This window comes from Phoenix dactylifera, chromosome 18, assembly GCF_051530095.1.
Source record: "Phoenix dactylifera cultivar Ajwa chromosome 18, Ajwa_hap1_PhDact_Kaust_v1.1, whole genome shotgun sequence".
NCBI classification, from domain to species: domain Eukaryota; kingdom Viridiplantae; phylum Streptophyta; class Magnoliopsida; order Arecales; family Arecaceae; genus Phoenix; species Phoenix dactylifera.
In genome coordinates this window covers 13,001,076-13,016,842 of record NC_143207.1, presented here as the reverse complement: position 1 = coordinate 13,016,842, position 15,767 = coordinate 13,001,076, and the positions used below count along the sequence as shown (strand labels likewise).

At 37.5% G+C, this 15,767-nt stretch overlaps 1 protein-coding gene across 5 annotated transcripts in view; it reads left to right on the top strand.

Moving 5' to 3' along the window:
• LOC103719926 (P-loop containing nucleoside triphosphate hydrolases superfamily protein) overlaps positions 1–15,767 on the top strand; it is a 47,063-nt gene that overhangs the window by 3,409 nt on the left and 27,887 nt on the right. For all 5 annotated transcript variants that reach the window (XM_088714386.2, XM_008809410.5, XM_039119548.3 and 2 more), the window contains exons 8-15: positions 1,803–1,858; positions 2,003–2,162; positions 5,302–5,466; positions 6,263–6,347; positions 6,431–6,631; positions 6,767–6,861; positions 6,992–7,034; positions 14,147–14,304. In XM_088714386.2, the coding sequence (XP_088570512.1) occupies positions 1,803–1,858; positions 2,003–2,162; positions 5,302–5,466; positions 6,263–6,347; positions 6,431–6,631; positions 6,767–6,861; positions 6,992–7,034; positions 14,147–14,304 (963 nt within the window). The remainder of the gene's footprint in view (positions 1–1,802; positions 1,859–2,002; positions 2,163–5,301; positions 5,467–6,262; positions 6,348–6,430; positions 6,632–6,766; positions 6,862–6,991; positions 7,035–14,146; positions 14,305–15,767) is intronic.

The window sequence follows — 15,767 nt, the reverse complement described above, 5'->3', positions numbered from 1 at the left end:
TTCTTCATAACCTTTTATAGACTTTATCTAGATCCTGATTTATTATCTTGAAAATTGCATGAAGCAGTATGTTGAGTACTTGAAGATGCTAATTGTCGGTGGATAAATTTCTGTTTCTCGTGTTGGAAGAAATTCCTTGCTTACTTTTCCCACTCTCTTCTTTTCCTTATGTGGTTTGTAATTAAAGAGCAAGCACGAGGCGGACAAAGGATCTCCTATTTGTATCGGTTTTGTTATCCTCAAAACAAATCAACAAACACATGATAAGGATGAACACATTGACAACTTTCAACGCACTGGAACAGAACAAAGACAAAGTCATATGTTTCTTTAAACTTTGGATAGGAAGTGGACAAAAATCAGCAGACATAGGAAGACATGGATAAAATCATACAGAAAAGTTCCATTGTCAGCATTGCAGAGGCTCATAAATGTGGTGGACAATCATAGATTGGAAAATATTAGAAAAATTACCACAGAAATTAGCATGTTAGGGGAAGAAAATGGCAACATCACCATAGATAGTCCTTATCAGCATAACAGGGCTGACAAAATGCATATAGCCTGTCGTTGCACATATGGCATCTCCAAGACAGGCTCAACAGAGTCAACCGCTAAAGCTGCACAGGAAGGACAAAACACTGGTTTTCCTTGCAATTACCTGTTGGATCTAGAGTTTCTTGTGCTCGCCTCCTCGGGAGAACAAAACTCTGGGGAAAGGCAAGCAAAAGGAATCCTCTTACATTTGATTCTTTGATGCCATGTTTTGATTTAGATCTCATTCTTCAGTTTAAGTTTTTTTCAGAACCCATATCTGAAGTCACTTTCTCCTTGTTTAATTAATAGTCCTCTAAGATTAGATTTATTACATGGCCATTGAAATCAGCCTGAAAGACTATTTGAAACAGAAACAAAATAAGGGCTAAACTTAAAAGAGTTAATAAGAAAATAAGAGAGGAAGAAAAGAGGAGATGAGAGGAAGAAACAGTGGAAGTAAGGATGGGGAAAGTCAGAGTACACACCATGGTCTGCCGTACCGGTCGGTACGGGTCGGTACCGGCCAGTACATATCGGTACCGGATCCTACTGGTACGGTACAGCTACATATTTTGGTACCAAACCGTACCGACCGGTACCGGCCCGTACCGAACGGTCCGTACTGGCTCCAAATTTTTTTTGGCTTTTAGCCCTATTGGTACAGTACCGGTTCGGCTCGATTTGATTCGGTACCGTACCGGTACCGATGCCCACCAGTACGTCGGTACAATCAGTACCGCGTACCTTGGTACACACTATCTACTAGCCTCTGCTCTGCTGGGATAAAGATTGGGTTGACAACTATGTCTTGTAGAAAATAAGAAATAGACCATTTAGAAATAATCCCAGTGAAGATTATAACAGGATTGAATTTATATATTTTAATTATTTTGCAGATCAAATTGCATTATTGTGCAACTTTCTACCTGAATTTTAATTGTCAGATTTCTGTTTGCTGAACTCTCAGCCTGTTTTAAAAGTGCTCCAGCTTCCAATACAATACAAAATGAACACATGGTATCCTTTTTCTTTTTATCTTTTATCTTTATAATGCGACACAAATCTCACCATCATATTTTTTTGGAATTTACTTCACATTTACCCCGAAAATGTTTTGACACTCGCCATATATTACCATAATTATGCGGCTTTCAGTCTGGTTTTATGAATTTCGTTTCTTGTATCTATGCAATTTCATGGATGTAGTTGGGTTTCATTTCACCATTAAATTCCTTTCTTAATTTAGATTGTTGACTTCTGAACAGTCTCCGGATGGACACACAATTTACTCATTTGATGGAAGTAGAGCAGAAACTGAGAAGTGAGTGCATTCCAGCTTTTTTTTTTTTTGTTTTCACTTGATTATACCAGATTTACAAATGTTTTTTGGTTTTCTGTTACCTCACTACGGTACTTTGCTGAGTGGAAAATTATCAACTTCATTTTTTCCTTGCTATGTTTTCAGCTATATTGAGATGTACCTTCGACCTCCATTTGCATCTGAAGAAGCAAAGATAAATGAGTGGATAAAGGTCCGACAGAGTGGTATAAGGTACTATCTGTCACTAGGTGATCAGAGGATTGTTGACAAGAACTTCATCATTCGACCAAAAGCTGAGTTTGAGGTATCTTAGTTTCTTATATGCTTGTTGCTTATGGTTTGGTTTATTTATTTAGTTACTTTTTTTTCTACTTGATGCAAGTACTGCCTGATTAACAACTGTTAGATATTTAACTGTTTATGATACATCACACATCAGCTATCCATGACTTTCTCGTTTAATGTTCCACATGATTGATTTCCTAGAATTTGTATCAGTCCTTCAGAAATACGTAATTGTATCTTATTTGATGAAAGCCATGTTGTAGTTTTGTGGAGAGAAGAAGACTAAAGTGCTAATATGAGTACCAGACATGATAAGTACTTCAAGTACATCAGTTGCTTAATATTTTTCCAAGAATTCAGTTCTAAAAGTATCATTCTTGAACTTCTTGATGCAATTATCAAACTTAAAACACCTGATAGTGGCTTTGTTATTCAATGCACACATTTTAGCCTCACATTTCATGAAGTTTCATAAATATGCAATCAGCCATATTACATTGATCTACATATTAAATCTTTTCAGTAAGTTAGAAGGATTGAACATGGTCCAGTTGTAAGGAGAATATAAGTCATGAGAATATCTCCATGCTGATTCACTGATTGATGTATTGTTGGGATCGTTGATTATCAAGTTTCATATTTTCTGCTGTATCCTGAAATCATGGTCATATGCTTTCTTCGTTGCACTCAGTCTAGTCAGCATTCAAATAACTGCAAGTAGAAACAAGACTGGTTGTTAGAATATGGATGATATTAAAAGTCCATTCAAAGTTATATACTTACGTTAAATTAACATACTTGATTGATGAAAAAACATATATTGAGGTTAACTAAATGCGAGGCAATGCAGCCTCCTAAAGATGTTTTGGTAATTTATTGATTCAGTTAATATTTGTTATTAATAATTATTTTCTTATTAGCAATTGATGGTAAATTAGCTGGCACACAATTGTACATGGCAAATGTTAATGCATCCTGGTGCACTTACTCATTGAGGTATGACGACAATCTGAGTGATGCATTCTGATACCCCTTGCTGTTTGGCTGTGGCATATGATTGACTACATTATGGCATGGTACAGTATGATACGAAACCGTGTTGTGGTGTCTTGTGACTGACATGGTTACGTCAGGCCATAATTTAAATCCTTGCCAAAGAGTGACTAAGCAAGATCAAGAAATCTAGATTGCAGGACTTACTCAGGCAAGATATATATTATCATGTAGTAATCTTAGACATTAGGCCAAGGTAAGATGATAAGATCAAAACGAGTCATTGTTCTTACACCCATGGTGCACTCAAATCTTTCAACAACAAACAGATCGTCCCACTAAGAAGATCTTTCTTTGAATATGGGCAAGGGGCTTGGTCATTCAATAGCTTATTCAAGCTTTCAAATGGTTGAAGAATCGGACAAGTTGGACTGCTGAAATATGGGTTCAAGATTGTGGCTGAAATGGTGGAAACAGATTGGACTAATATCCAGAATGCCTAACGATCAGGTATTTGTCTTGGTCATTCCTTTCGGGGTTTTATTTGCAGAACGCCTTTTGTTTAGGCTTTCACCTTGCTTTGAGAAGGTCATGAAGAAAACTTTTCTGGTTATTTTTGTTTCCCTGGGTTGCCAACCAACAAGTTAAGTTAGTCAGAGTTCTTTAGGCATAAATTACTGGGAATTGTGGAATCCTAGAAGCTTCAAGTTAATTGAAAAATAAATGTTAGCATTATGATCTAATTGGTCTCCCTACAAATTCGGTCTACAATCAATTGAAGGTAGATAGTTTGATATTCAGTTTTGAGGGTTAATGATGGTTTGAACTTTTGGGTGGAGAGTTTCCACATGTTATATTTTTTCTCTTCTCCCCTTAATGTCTTCTCTATATGTTCTTTATATAATATTTTGTAGAAAAAGAGCATTCTCTTTGGGCTCAATCTTATGTTCTATAAGTAGATGTAACTGAGGAGAGGTGATGAGTTTGTACCTCATCTAGCTTGGATCATCATTTCAAGTGATGGAGCAATAGATGAATGAAAAAATTCAAGGTACTTGGAGATTCGAGTGATAATGTAAATGAACATATCTCTTTGTTGAAAGTTCTTTAGTTTGTCCTTCAAGTTCCCTATTGGCACCTTGTTCCCCTGACTTTAAATCCAATATTGAGGTAGATCCTTTCTTTAAGTATTGTTCAATGTGAAAGGGATCTATGTTTGTTTGGCAATAAACCATAATATTTAAAATGCAATCTCTGTGGATTTAAATTTTTAAAGGGCGGGCCAGTGCACGAGGTTCCTACCATTGCGCTGTCAAGGGTGGGTCTGACGTATGCAGCCTTACTCCCACATGCACAGAGGCTGTTTTGTGTTTCAAACCCGTGACCTCCAGGTCATGCTGGAGCAACCTTATAATTGCACCAAGGATCTCCCTCAATGGGTTTAAATTTCTAATACACATCAACTAAGCTGATGGGCAACAGAAATATTGTACCATGTGGGATGAGATAAAGCAAAACTTGAAAATATGTTTATTCCCCACAGATTATGCACAGAATCTCTATATAAATTATTTACCAACTCAAAGCAAAGAGATAATTTTGTGGGTCAATATATGAAAAGGTTTTTAATTAGAAAATTATATCAGTGGGTTAAGCTGGCTATCTGAGATGATGCACTCACATGTTTATTTTGGGCTGTGGAAGTTTCCTAACGCATGTGTAGCCATCAATATCCTGCTTGCATGAAACTTTTTTTTGGTCACATCACCTTTATGAATTACTGGCTGTTATATCGTTTATCTAGCTGGGCCAGTTGAGATAAATATGACTTTATATTTCTTATTAGCTCAGTTCATGTACTAGTTCTCTTATACAACTATGTTCACATGTGTAAAAGTTATTTGAACTTGTATTTGTATCAGTTTCATTGATATCCTGCTCAAATTAGCAATTGAACTCTTTCACTACATGCTACTGGACTTGATCTCAAATTAGAATATTAACTGTTTTTGTTTAATTGTGACTGGTTCTCTATGAAACTAAAACAGGACATAAATGATTATTCAATGTAATACTAGTGCTTATTTATCCTGATTCAGAGATCTAATTTTCTATTCTTTTCTTTAAATTATTACTTAGATTTCCTCACAAATCCCTTGCTGCAGGTTGGAAGGACAACACTAGGTGGTTTGCTTGCTTTAGGTTACAATGTTGTTGTTAGTTACAAGCGTGCATCTACATCAGTCAATAATGGTCAAATTTTGATGGTAGTGGAGAGCATTGACACTCTCAATGAGACATTCTTGGTGTTGAAGGGTACAAGCAGGAAGGTATGGGTATTTGTTACCTGGCCATTTGGATCATTAAATATTTGGAAATACAAAGGATTTTAAATTGCTGTCGTAGATTTAAGGTGTCTGTAACTTTCCTTGGCTAGTTATTCCTTTGGCGTACCGAGTGTAGCTCGGTACGCTACACATATCGGATATCTGTACTGAACCAATATGCTACAGTATGCTCGATTTGGGCTGGTACGACGTATCTTATTTCTAGGCTTAGGAAGCTTGGGAAGCTTTCTCAGGCCTTTCCACCACTTAAAAAAAGAGGAAGGGAGAGCGGAACCAGTGCGGCAATGGAAAAAAGTATTTGGAAAATATCAATCTCTGGAAAAAAAAAAGTTGTTCCAACGGGAAAGGGTTTGATAATCCCATAAAGAAATTTTTTCTAATTGGGAAGGTTTGATAATCAACTAAAGTTATTTTGACAGATTTTGATTAATTTTTGGTCTTGTTGAATTGGTTCGGAATGACAGGTTTTGATAATTTGTTTCATGTTGATCATGTTTTCCTATGATTCATTTGAGAATTTTATTTAATAGTTGCAAAGTATAATTTTTTCTAGTTGTTTTGCTGTTTTAAGTGGCAAACTTGCATGATAACATACTTTCTAGCATTTCCATACCCCTTCTTTTGTCATTTTGTGAGACCCCCATCCATTTTTCTTTTGGTATCTATGAACTTCACTACCACCATCTCTTAACTTAAATTGTACTATTTACTTTCAATGTTAACATATAAACAATCAAATATGTAATTACTTGACAATCTATCCTGTTATATGATTGAGGTCATTGGAGCAGAAGCTTTAAGACTGGGTATCAAGGGGCCATGGATCACTAAGTCCTATTTGGAAATGATTCTAGAAAGCAAAGGTATGATGATCTCAGTCTAACATCTTTCGTATTACAACTTCTCTTGAAGGTTTTTGTTCTCATCGGTTGCTAATCAATATCAGGTGTACCGCGTGTTAATACACCACCACCTTTGTCTAGCACACTTTTAACTGGAAGTCAAGAAAGGACAATTGCTGCACCCAGACCAATACGCTTGTCTACAACTATTGCTCCCAAACCTGAGGATGTTACACAGCCATGGACTAGGTCTCCAACAAAGTCCGATATGGACCCTGTAGTAACGACATGGAATTTCATCTCAGGTTTTTCACATACAATGGTTCTTTCTGGTTATAAAGTTTTACATGGTCTGGAAGATGAGTTATATTAAATGACTATTTGCAACACCAACTATCTGTATTTATTAATTGTAAGCTTCTCTTACGAAACATATGCAGATTCTTCTGCTTTAAGGGGTAACCTCCAGCTTGCTCCATTGCCTGATTCATATGACTTGGATAGGGGTTTGCTTCTTTCTGTTCAAGCAATCCAGGTGACTAACATGTTGTAAGCAAGAAAGTGTCTCGTATTAGTGAATGCACCAACTCAAGTAAATATTACATGAGTTAACTTTTGCTAACACCTCACTTCATGCTCCCTTTTCTCCTCCCTTTCTCTTTCAGGCATTGTTGGAGAACAAGGGCTTCCCAGTTATTGTAGGAATTGGTAAGAGATTCACATGTTTGAACTGCCTGAATGAATTAATAATATGTTTAAACATGAATATGTAACTATCTAGTTCTTTTATTTATTAATTTGATGACTTAGTACTTAGCATGATTTTTTTTTTGTCACTGAAAATCTTTTTCAGATAATTGTTATTATGTTTTCATGTTATTTTTTTTTAAAAAAAAGCTGATGAGGAAGCTAGTGGTAGAGTTGCCTAATTATTGGGGTAGTCTTTGCCATTTCTTGGTGTCTTGAAGTTTTTATTTCAGCGAAACTTTGATTAAATTCTGAGTTCATTTGCAAAATTTGTTTGCAACTTTATAGCTGAGTCTACGTTATCAATTATTTTGAAAGAAAGAGATCTTCCTTCATATCATAATTAAAAAGTTATTGAGTTGAATGCTAGTTTATTGAATAATTTAATGAATAATACTGAGTATCAAAAAAGAAAAAAATCAACTAAAATCTTTATTATCATAGTTAACATGGTAGATGAAGAATGAATTAAAACTACTAAAGATAAAGCAAAGCAAAGGGGACTAACCATTCAAATAAGTGGAAATAGGAAGAGGAAAATTGAGGACATGGGAGAAAAGGAAAAAGGTAAGAACCAAGGTTTACTGAACCGGTCGGAACTGACCGGTTCAGCCTGTACCGTATCGGTACCGGCCTCCACCGGTATGGTACAGCCTTTGGGGTTGGAACCAAACGGTTTTTTGCCCGTACCGGTGCAGTTCGCATTGGTACAAGACCGGTACTTGCGGGAAGAAGGGGGAAAGAGAGGAGAAGAGAGAAGGAGAGAGGGGAAGAAGACCTCTTTTGAGCTACTAGGCCTCTTTCTTCCTCCCGAGCATCTCACGGGGAAGAATACCTCTCTTGCTCGTGGGAGAAGGAAGGAAAGAGAAAAAGAGAGGAGGGGAGAGCGGAAGAAAAGAGAGGCTCAGAAAGAAGAAGAGGAGAATTGAAAAAAAAGAAAAGAAAAAAAAAAGAGAGAGGCCAGGGGAATAGTGCCTGCGCTCGGGGCACGAGCGCGAGTGGAAAAATGCGTCCCCGACTCGTGCTTGCGCGTGTTCCATGCGGTGCGAACCCACGGGCTTGCTGCGAGGGGCAGCTAGCCCATGCACTGCCCCACGTGGGCTTTTAATGCCACAGAGTGGCATTTAATGCGACCCTGTAGCATAACGCGGACGCGCGCGCATCCGCTCGTTTTTTTTCTAAATCCCAACCAGTACCGAATCGATACCAAATTGGTACCGATTTTCACTGGTACGCCGTTTCGGTCGGTTCCGCGTACCTTGGTAAGAACTAAACAAATATGACAGATGAATCAGAAAAGGCATGTAAAATATAGGAAGGGAAGGAAAATGAATGTTTAATTTTAGACAAGGAGGAAACTCAAGAAATAATCATAAGGATGAGTTGAAACTTAGAATGGAAAAAATGAAGAAAGAAAATGGGGTGGAATTAAATTGGTTCAATTTAATGAGATAATGACAAAGAAATGGTGGATGGAGGGGAGGAGACAAGTCCAGCAAAGGCAAAGGAAAAAAGAAGGGCTTTATGCTATGAAACAATGTCTGTCAGACCGGTACTGGTAGTCGTACCGGTGGCCTACCGGACCGGTTCGGGCTGTATTGAATCGGTACCAAATCAATACCATTGGTTCGGCTGGGTTTTCAGCTACCGCACGTTTTTTTTGGAGTTTTCTCTCTTTTAGATCTTTTTTTATGAATTTAAGTTTAATTTGATTTTTTTTTGTTATTTTTGGATTTTTTAAATTTTTTTTGATGTTTCTATGTTTAGGGTTTAAACTAGATGATGCATTTTATTACTTGTAATTCTAAATAATACAAATCATAAAATGAACAACATATAATATCTTCAAATCAAGATACATTCAATTACATACTTTTAAAGCACTCTCGGACATGTTTAGGGTCAAAAAAGCCATAACGCACGACGCTGTGGCAAACTGAAGGCGTACTGGTGCGAACCGCTGGTACAAGCGGTACCGAACTTGTACCAATACCATACCACTCAGTTTCGGCCCCATAAGGGCAGAAACCATTTTCCACCGCAGTACCAAAGTGGTCAGGGACCGGAGCGGTCTGGTATGTGCTGTGCCGGCCGGTACTGGCCGGTTTAGCATACCATACTATGAAATATGGTTTTAGCAAGGTTCACAATCTCGGTACTGGGTGTTCATACTTTATCGATTCGATACAGTATGGTACAATACACATCTTGTACTGAAATAATCCTCAAACCATTTTTCTCAATTTTTATCTTAGTACGCTTCGATACAAGTCGGGATCCTTCAGTATGGGCCAATACACACTTCGATAGCGCTCAGTATAGGGCGGTACGGGGCTTGTACCGACTCAAAGTTGAATTTCATACTCGTTTTCTCTCGGTATGGTACAATACGGGGCGGTACGATAGATCATGACGGTAAGTTTAACATTTTTATGCATACCTTGTAAATTACTTTATTGTGCAGTTAGGCCCTTCTTGTTGATATGTCATTATATATGGTAGAAAAGTGATTGTTTAGGTTCAAAATGTTTAAAATACTCCACCATGTTTAAGATTGACTTCAAAGATGGATGTAGTGGTAATTTTGCAATTTAAGAAAAGTTTAATGCAAGTGATTGCTGTCAATCCAATTCCGTTGGATAAATTGTAAGATAGTGACATACTAACATAAAAGAGCAATTACAAGACAAAAAAAGGAAAAGCAAATTGTAACTTTACTAGGATAAATGCAAGAAAGACAAATGTTAAAAATAATGAAAGGAGAAAATGAGAGAATGATTAAGAGAAAAGTAAACATTCATTTTTATGGTGTTGAATGACAGTGATGTTGGGCAATCATTCTCATTTTATGCATTCACGTCTCTTATCTGATTAGGAGAGGGAAGAAATTTTGGTGGTCATATCTTACGATTGGATTCTATAATTAGATTAATAGGGGAGTAGGAATGTATAAAAATGAGGTCCCAAAATTGAATTGGAAATGAGGTAGGTTATGATTGTCCGATCACACAACTAGATTGGAGAGGGGAAGGAGGTATGGTGGTTAGATCCCAAGGAGATGCAGGGAGTGAGTCTGCACCTTTGCAAGCAGCATAGATCAAGCCCTAGATTTGCACTGTAGAGGAGCTCATCAGGTTCCATCTGGCGAGTATCTTGTAAGGCTCCGAGGCTAAGTATGCTTAGTATGTGCAAAGACCCTACACTAGTGAGATTGAACTCCCAAAAGAAGAGATCTTGTTTGAGTAGAGAGAGTGCAAGTAGCAGTCCTGGTTGTCAGCCAAGTCTAGTGAGCTCGTCATCTTAGTGTATGAATGTGTCGCTCCAGGTGTAAGGTTTCATTTCCCTCTAGCCAAAGACTATTAGAGGGATAGGATGCAAGGCTCTCTCTAAATGTAGATAGTGATAGAGAGAGAGAGAGAGGCAGAAGGTATGAAGTGTACCTCTCTGGGTGATTTTAAACAAGGAAAAAATTAGGAAATAACAAAAATATAATAAAATATTTTATACTAACTACTTAGCCTTGGTTAGGTATGCATGTCTTTATGTTTGAGGAAGCCTAATCTAAAGCAGAAAACTTGATGACGCTACAAAATTTGAGCTTGTTCAAACCTGATTTACCACAAGTGCCTATACAGGCACTCCTAAATCTAGACGTGGTAGTTCAGATCAGTTGGGGTGTGGTGGTCGAGGTTGCTTTTGCCTAGATCTGAAGCTCATGCGTCACTCTTATAGACAAAATATGCAATTATGCACTTAGATCCACTTGCATACCTAGATTTGGCCTATGTGGTGTACCAATGAAGCAAGTGCATGCACACAATAGCCATGCATGGCCTTATTCCTAGGCATTGATAGCAGCTTGGATTTATGGTAGACAATTATCTGGCTTGCTCTAAGGCCAAGATATTGCTAGATTTGTTGGTCTCTGGGATATCTATCAACCCCAGTTACAAAGTTGATAGGGCTAAAAATTAAAATAATAGTGCTATTTCAAATTTCAATGGTTCCTAAAATCAAAAGCAATGATTTACAAACGGCTCTCATGCAAGTTATTAGTGGAATTTTGATATTTGTAGTAGAAAAAATATATTATGTCGGCTAATGGCATGCCCCATAAATGTAAAATCATGGAGGACATGCTGTGCATAGATTGCAGGGCGCAGAAACAATTTGATATTATGCCTCTCTGGTTGGATGAAGTCAACATTGTATGAAGGCATTGAACCTTTGTTACCTGGATTGATCAGTGTAATACACAGTATCTGCACTTGACACTTTAACATGGACATTGGTAGGACGCTCCGATGCAACTTCATAAGAAGAAATTCTTAAATATTGAAAAGATCCTATATTTATACGTGCAACGGTGCAAGTGTAATAGATGATCGAAGCTGAATCTAGGTCATAGACTGGAACTATGATGGTAATAGACTGGCACTATGATGGTGGTCATGAGATGGGTCTCCAAGTATTACAAGGACTTACTCTGTCTCTCTTCTTTCTTAAACAAGGGGAGCAGAAGAACAAACTCTAGCACACCTAGTATGGTAGCCTAGCTTGCTTAGGTGCCCTTTTTTAAGTTTAAGGTGGGTGGCCTTATGGGTTCCTATATGGAAGTATAGTATAGAGTTTTTCCTTTTTACAAGTCATTACACCATTATGCATGGTTTGCAGTACTTCCCCGTATGCCCCGTATTGTAGCAGGATACGAAATTTGACTTCAAGTCTATACAAGCCCCGTACCTCTCCGTACCTCCCCGTACCGAGGTGTACCGAGATGCATACCGGCCCGTACGAAAGCGTACCAACCTGCATCAAGGCGTACCAAGATAAAAATTGAGAAAATTAGTTAGAGAGCTATTTTGGTACAGGAGTGTACCGTACTGTACCATACTGAGCCGAACCAATAAGCTACGGATACGATACTTGGTACCGACATTGCGGACCTTGCTAGTATGTGTTACTGGATGCCATTTTCATATAAAAAACCATATAAAAGCAATAAACTCCTCTATGCCCCTTGTTTCTAGATACAACTTTATTAAAAGTATTCTACTATTAAACCATATGAAGTATTCATAAGCAAGATTAGGAACCTGGACATGATGGCACGTGTAAAATCGTGCCAAAGCATTTTTGCATATTAACTCATACAAGTAGTGTTGTTTCTAAAGCAATATGAAAACACGAATAGCACACCCTTTAGGTCTTTCCATGTGACCACATGATACCCTCACATTGGACACATAGGATGGTGGATCTCAGGCTGCATAATTAGTTCTTTCTTGTGACTTAATGTCCTTATCATGTTATTATTATTGTAGGAAGGGATAAACAACATTAGTAGCATTACTACACCAAGGACAAAAAATTGTTCCTGCTTGCTCATTTTAGTGCAGGTATAAATGGACAGACTTTGCTGTGCTGTCAAACAAAGGCAGGAAGATCTGAATATAAGAGATGACTGGTGGTGGAACAAAATCTTTGCATTCTCTATTGATGGTGAGAGTTCCATGAACCTTGTCTTAGGCAAGATCTTTCAGAAGTTGATTATTAAAGTGACAGAGGGGCAAGACATATGCTTAGCCTTGGTTAGGAATGGGGAGATAGTTATGGTGTGTGCGCGTTGTTTTTATGTTTCTTTGTTGGTCACCTTTTAGGCAAGTGTGCTTGGTGTGAGGTCATCCTCGCTATAGCTTCTCATGTTCTTTTTGGCTAACATATATTTTTGAAGAAAGTAGCATCCTGAGTAGGCTTGCATCTTTTTTTACAAAGGCTAATAAATACACTTCAGTGAAGATGCAGTGACAAGGAAATTGTTGTTAGAGATTGAGTTAATGAGTTGAAGCAATATTTTTCATTCCTTATTATCACAGGCGATGGTGATGAAATCAAGGAGGATCACATGCATACCACCAAGTGGTGGGTGGGCGGCAGGATTCTGACCGAAAAATCGTATTTTCAGTTGATTAGGTGTATTTTGTTCAGTTTGTGGGTTGGGCAGAGCTGTGGGGTGTCGAAAGTCAAGTTTTAGCATGTATCGGGGGCTTATATGCTAAAGTTTGCTTAGCTGGAGGGTTCAAACTAGATCTTATGTGGTAGGCCTTGATCCAAATATTGTTTCAAGCTGAATGTACACGCATTGGCTTAAGTTGTACAGCTGGAATTTCTTTCTTGGGCCTACAATTTATAGAGAATAAGTGGTTGATCAATTACATTAGGCTCACCCATTCTTAAAAAAATGAGAGAAAAGGAGCTTCAAATTTGAGAAAAGAAAGGTATATTTCAAGATACCTCATTTATAGGGAGCAGCCAACGATTATTTTGGGCAGCATGGGTGGGCCAATTCCCTATATGTTTCCCTTCTTCCCTTCAACTATGAGAACAATGGAGGTGTCTGTTTTTATCTGTTTCTTTTCTTCTCTTTTCTTTCTTCTCTTTCTGATAAAAACAGTAGGGAAGATCACCCTCATTAGTACTTTAGGAAAAATTTGCAAGTGTTTTTAGGCCTTTTAAAAGGGCTTTCTGTGACAGTAATTTTAAGATCATGAAATGAATTAAACTGTTTTTCTTTCTCCAGTTTGCTTTCTTAATCTAAGGTTGAGCCAAGAAACTGTTCTCCAGATGCGGCAGACTATCTGCTGGCTAAGATTATTTCACATCCAAGGCTTTATTTTCCATATCTAAACATAAGATCAAACATGAAGTGCTATTAATATTTTCATATTTAACATTTAATTATTATGCAATTCTATATGTTCAAGTTCTATATGTTGTTGTTCTTTTTTAGTTTATGGCTTCACTAGCTTGTATAGGGTGCATGAATTATACGATGATAAATTAATCATGTAGGGTGTGTCATTCAATTTTATTTTTTTAGTTTAATGATGTGAGTGCCCAAGTAAGTGGAGGCTTTGATCTCCCCCATGTTTCTCTTCTTTTTCTTTTTTAATGTCATTTTGTATCACATTTATGCTAATCCATTTCTGTAATTAATCCTGGGTCGAATTGCATTTCTTGATTAAGTCTTAACTCTTGATATTGACTTATTTTGTTATGGTTGTAATTCATAGGAGGTCCAAGTGGATCGGGCAAAACAAGCCTGGCTCAAAAAATGGCAAATATAGTTGGCTGTGAAGTAATCTCTTTAGAAAGTTACTACAAGTGTGAACAAGTGAAGGACTTTAAGTATGATGAGTTTAACTCCTTGGATTTATCCTTGCTGTCGAAGGTATTATACCATTGCTGTGACATGTACTTCTGAAAAGCGATGCTTGCTTTTGGACTTCATTTCTTGTTTAATATCTTATAATGTAGGAGAAATTTTCATGGAGGGTGTAAGATTTGCCTAAATTAGAATCTCATGATCTATTAAATGATCATTCTTTCAATGTTAATGGTTTAAAATGTTCAATAATGTTTCTGAGGGCCAAGTCTAATATATGTTATGTTATCTTCTGCACTTTTATCACATTTTAATTGAAACTTTCATATATCATGATTCAAATGTCTTTTGAAATTTGCCCTTGGGTTGGAGTAGATGTTGGAGCAAACTACAAGCAGACCTGAAATAGATGGGATGTGATTTTTCATATAACTAGATTTGGACCTGCATAATGCATGTTTGAGAAAGGGTGGTGAGTCCACACTGTGGGGTACTGGGATCAGCACATAAAGTCATGAGTACGAAAAAGCATGCACAGATGTAATGTTTTAGGTGTATTTTGGGTACTTGGAGAAGTGAAGGAACCAGAGCCTCACAAAAGGAGGTACTTGGGAAGTTTACTTTTAGAAGGATGACAGATGACTACAAATTGGTGGTGACCATATATTAGTAAGAACGTGTTTCATCCAGGCTCTTGGTGAGCATACTCACTGGATGTTTCCCATGTCACTGATCTACTCTTTCGTGAAGCTTATTAGTTTGTTTCCTGAAATTGATAGCATTTGCAAAAGTTTGCTAGGAACATGAGGTATTCTTTGCAGAAATGAAGTTTGTATGTGAAGGTCATACAGAAGTGAACTGACCTATGTTTCAAGGCCCCTCATTTGCCTAGTGTTGTCATAGCCAGGAACTCAACACCAGTTTAATAGCTGGTTGTCGAGTTTACATATTCCTGCGGAGCCTTCTAGCATTCTTGTTGCTCGTTAGCAGACCCTATTTTGGTAGGAAAATACTTAATGCTGATGATGTCCTTTTATAACATATGTCATCTTTTTTCCTCTAAATATGCTTCCATGTGATGCATTTATCTGATGCCTGCACCATTTTCAGCGTGTTAATATGGGTCTCATTCATATTTTTGTGCAAAAAACTTGAGGCATTTGGTATGGGGTGATGACCCTAGGATCAAGGGTGATCTGGATAGAGATGATGAAATTACTGTGTTTGGTCGCATCCTAGTAATCCTACGTGGTAGCGATCTCGGATTACCCCCACTTCTCAAATCACCTTTCAGCCCGATGATTGGATGGATGGGTTTCCAAAATCACACCAGTGCGGTGATCTTAGATTGAAATATATTAACCAAAATACCCCTTGTAATATTGTTTTCTTATGATAGAAGGTTATCACAAAAAAAAAAGCAAAAACTTCAAGTATTGAATATAATGGCTGACTGACGTCTAGTCAATGTGTTTTCTAGCAAGGCTAAATAAAGTCCGCTACTTAACAAGCTTGTTAGAGAAGATGAC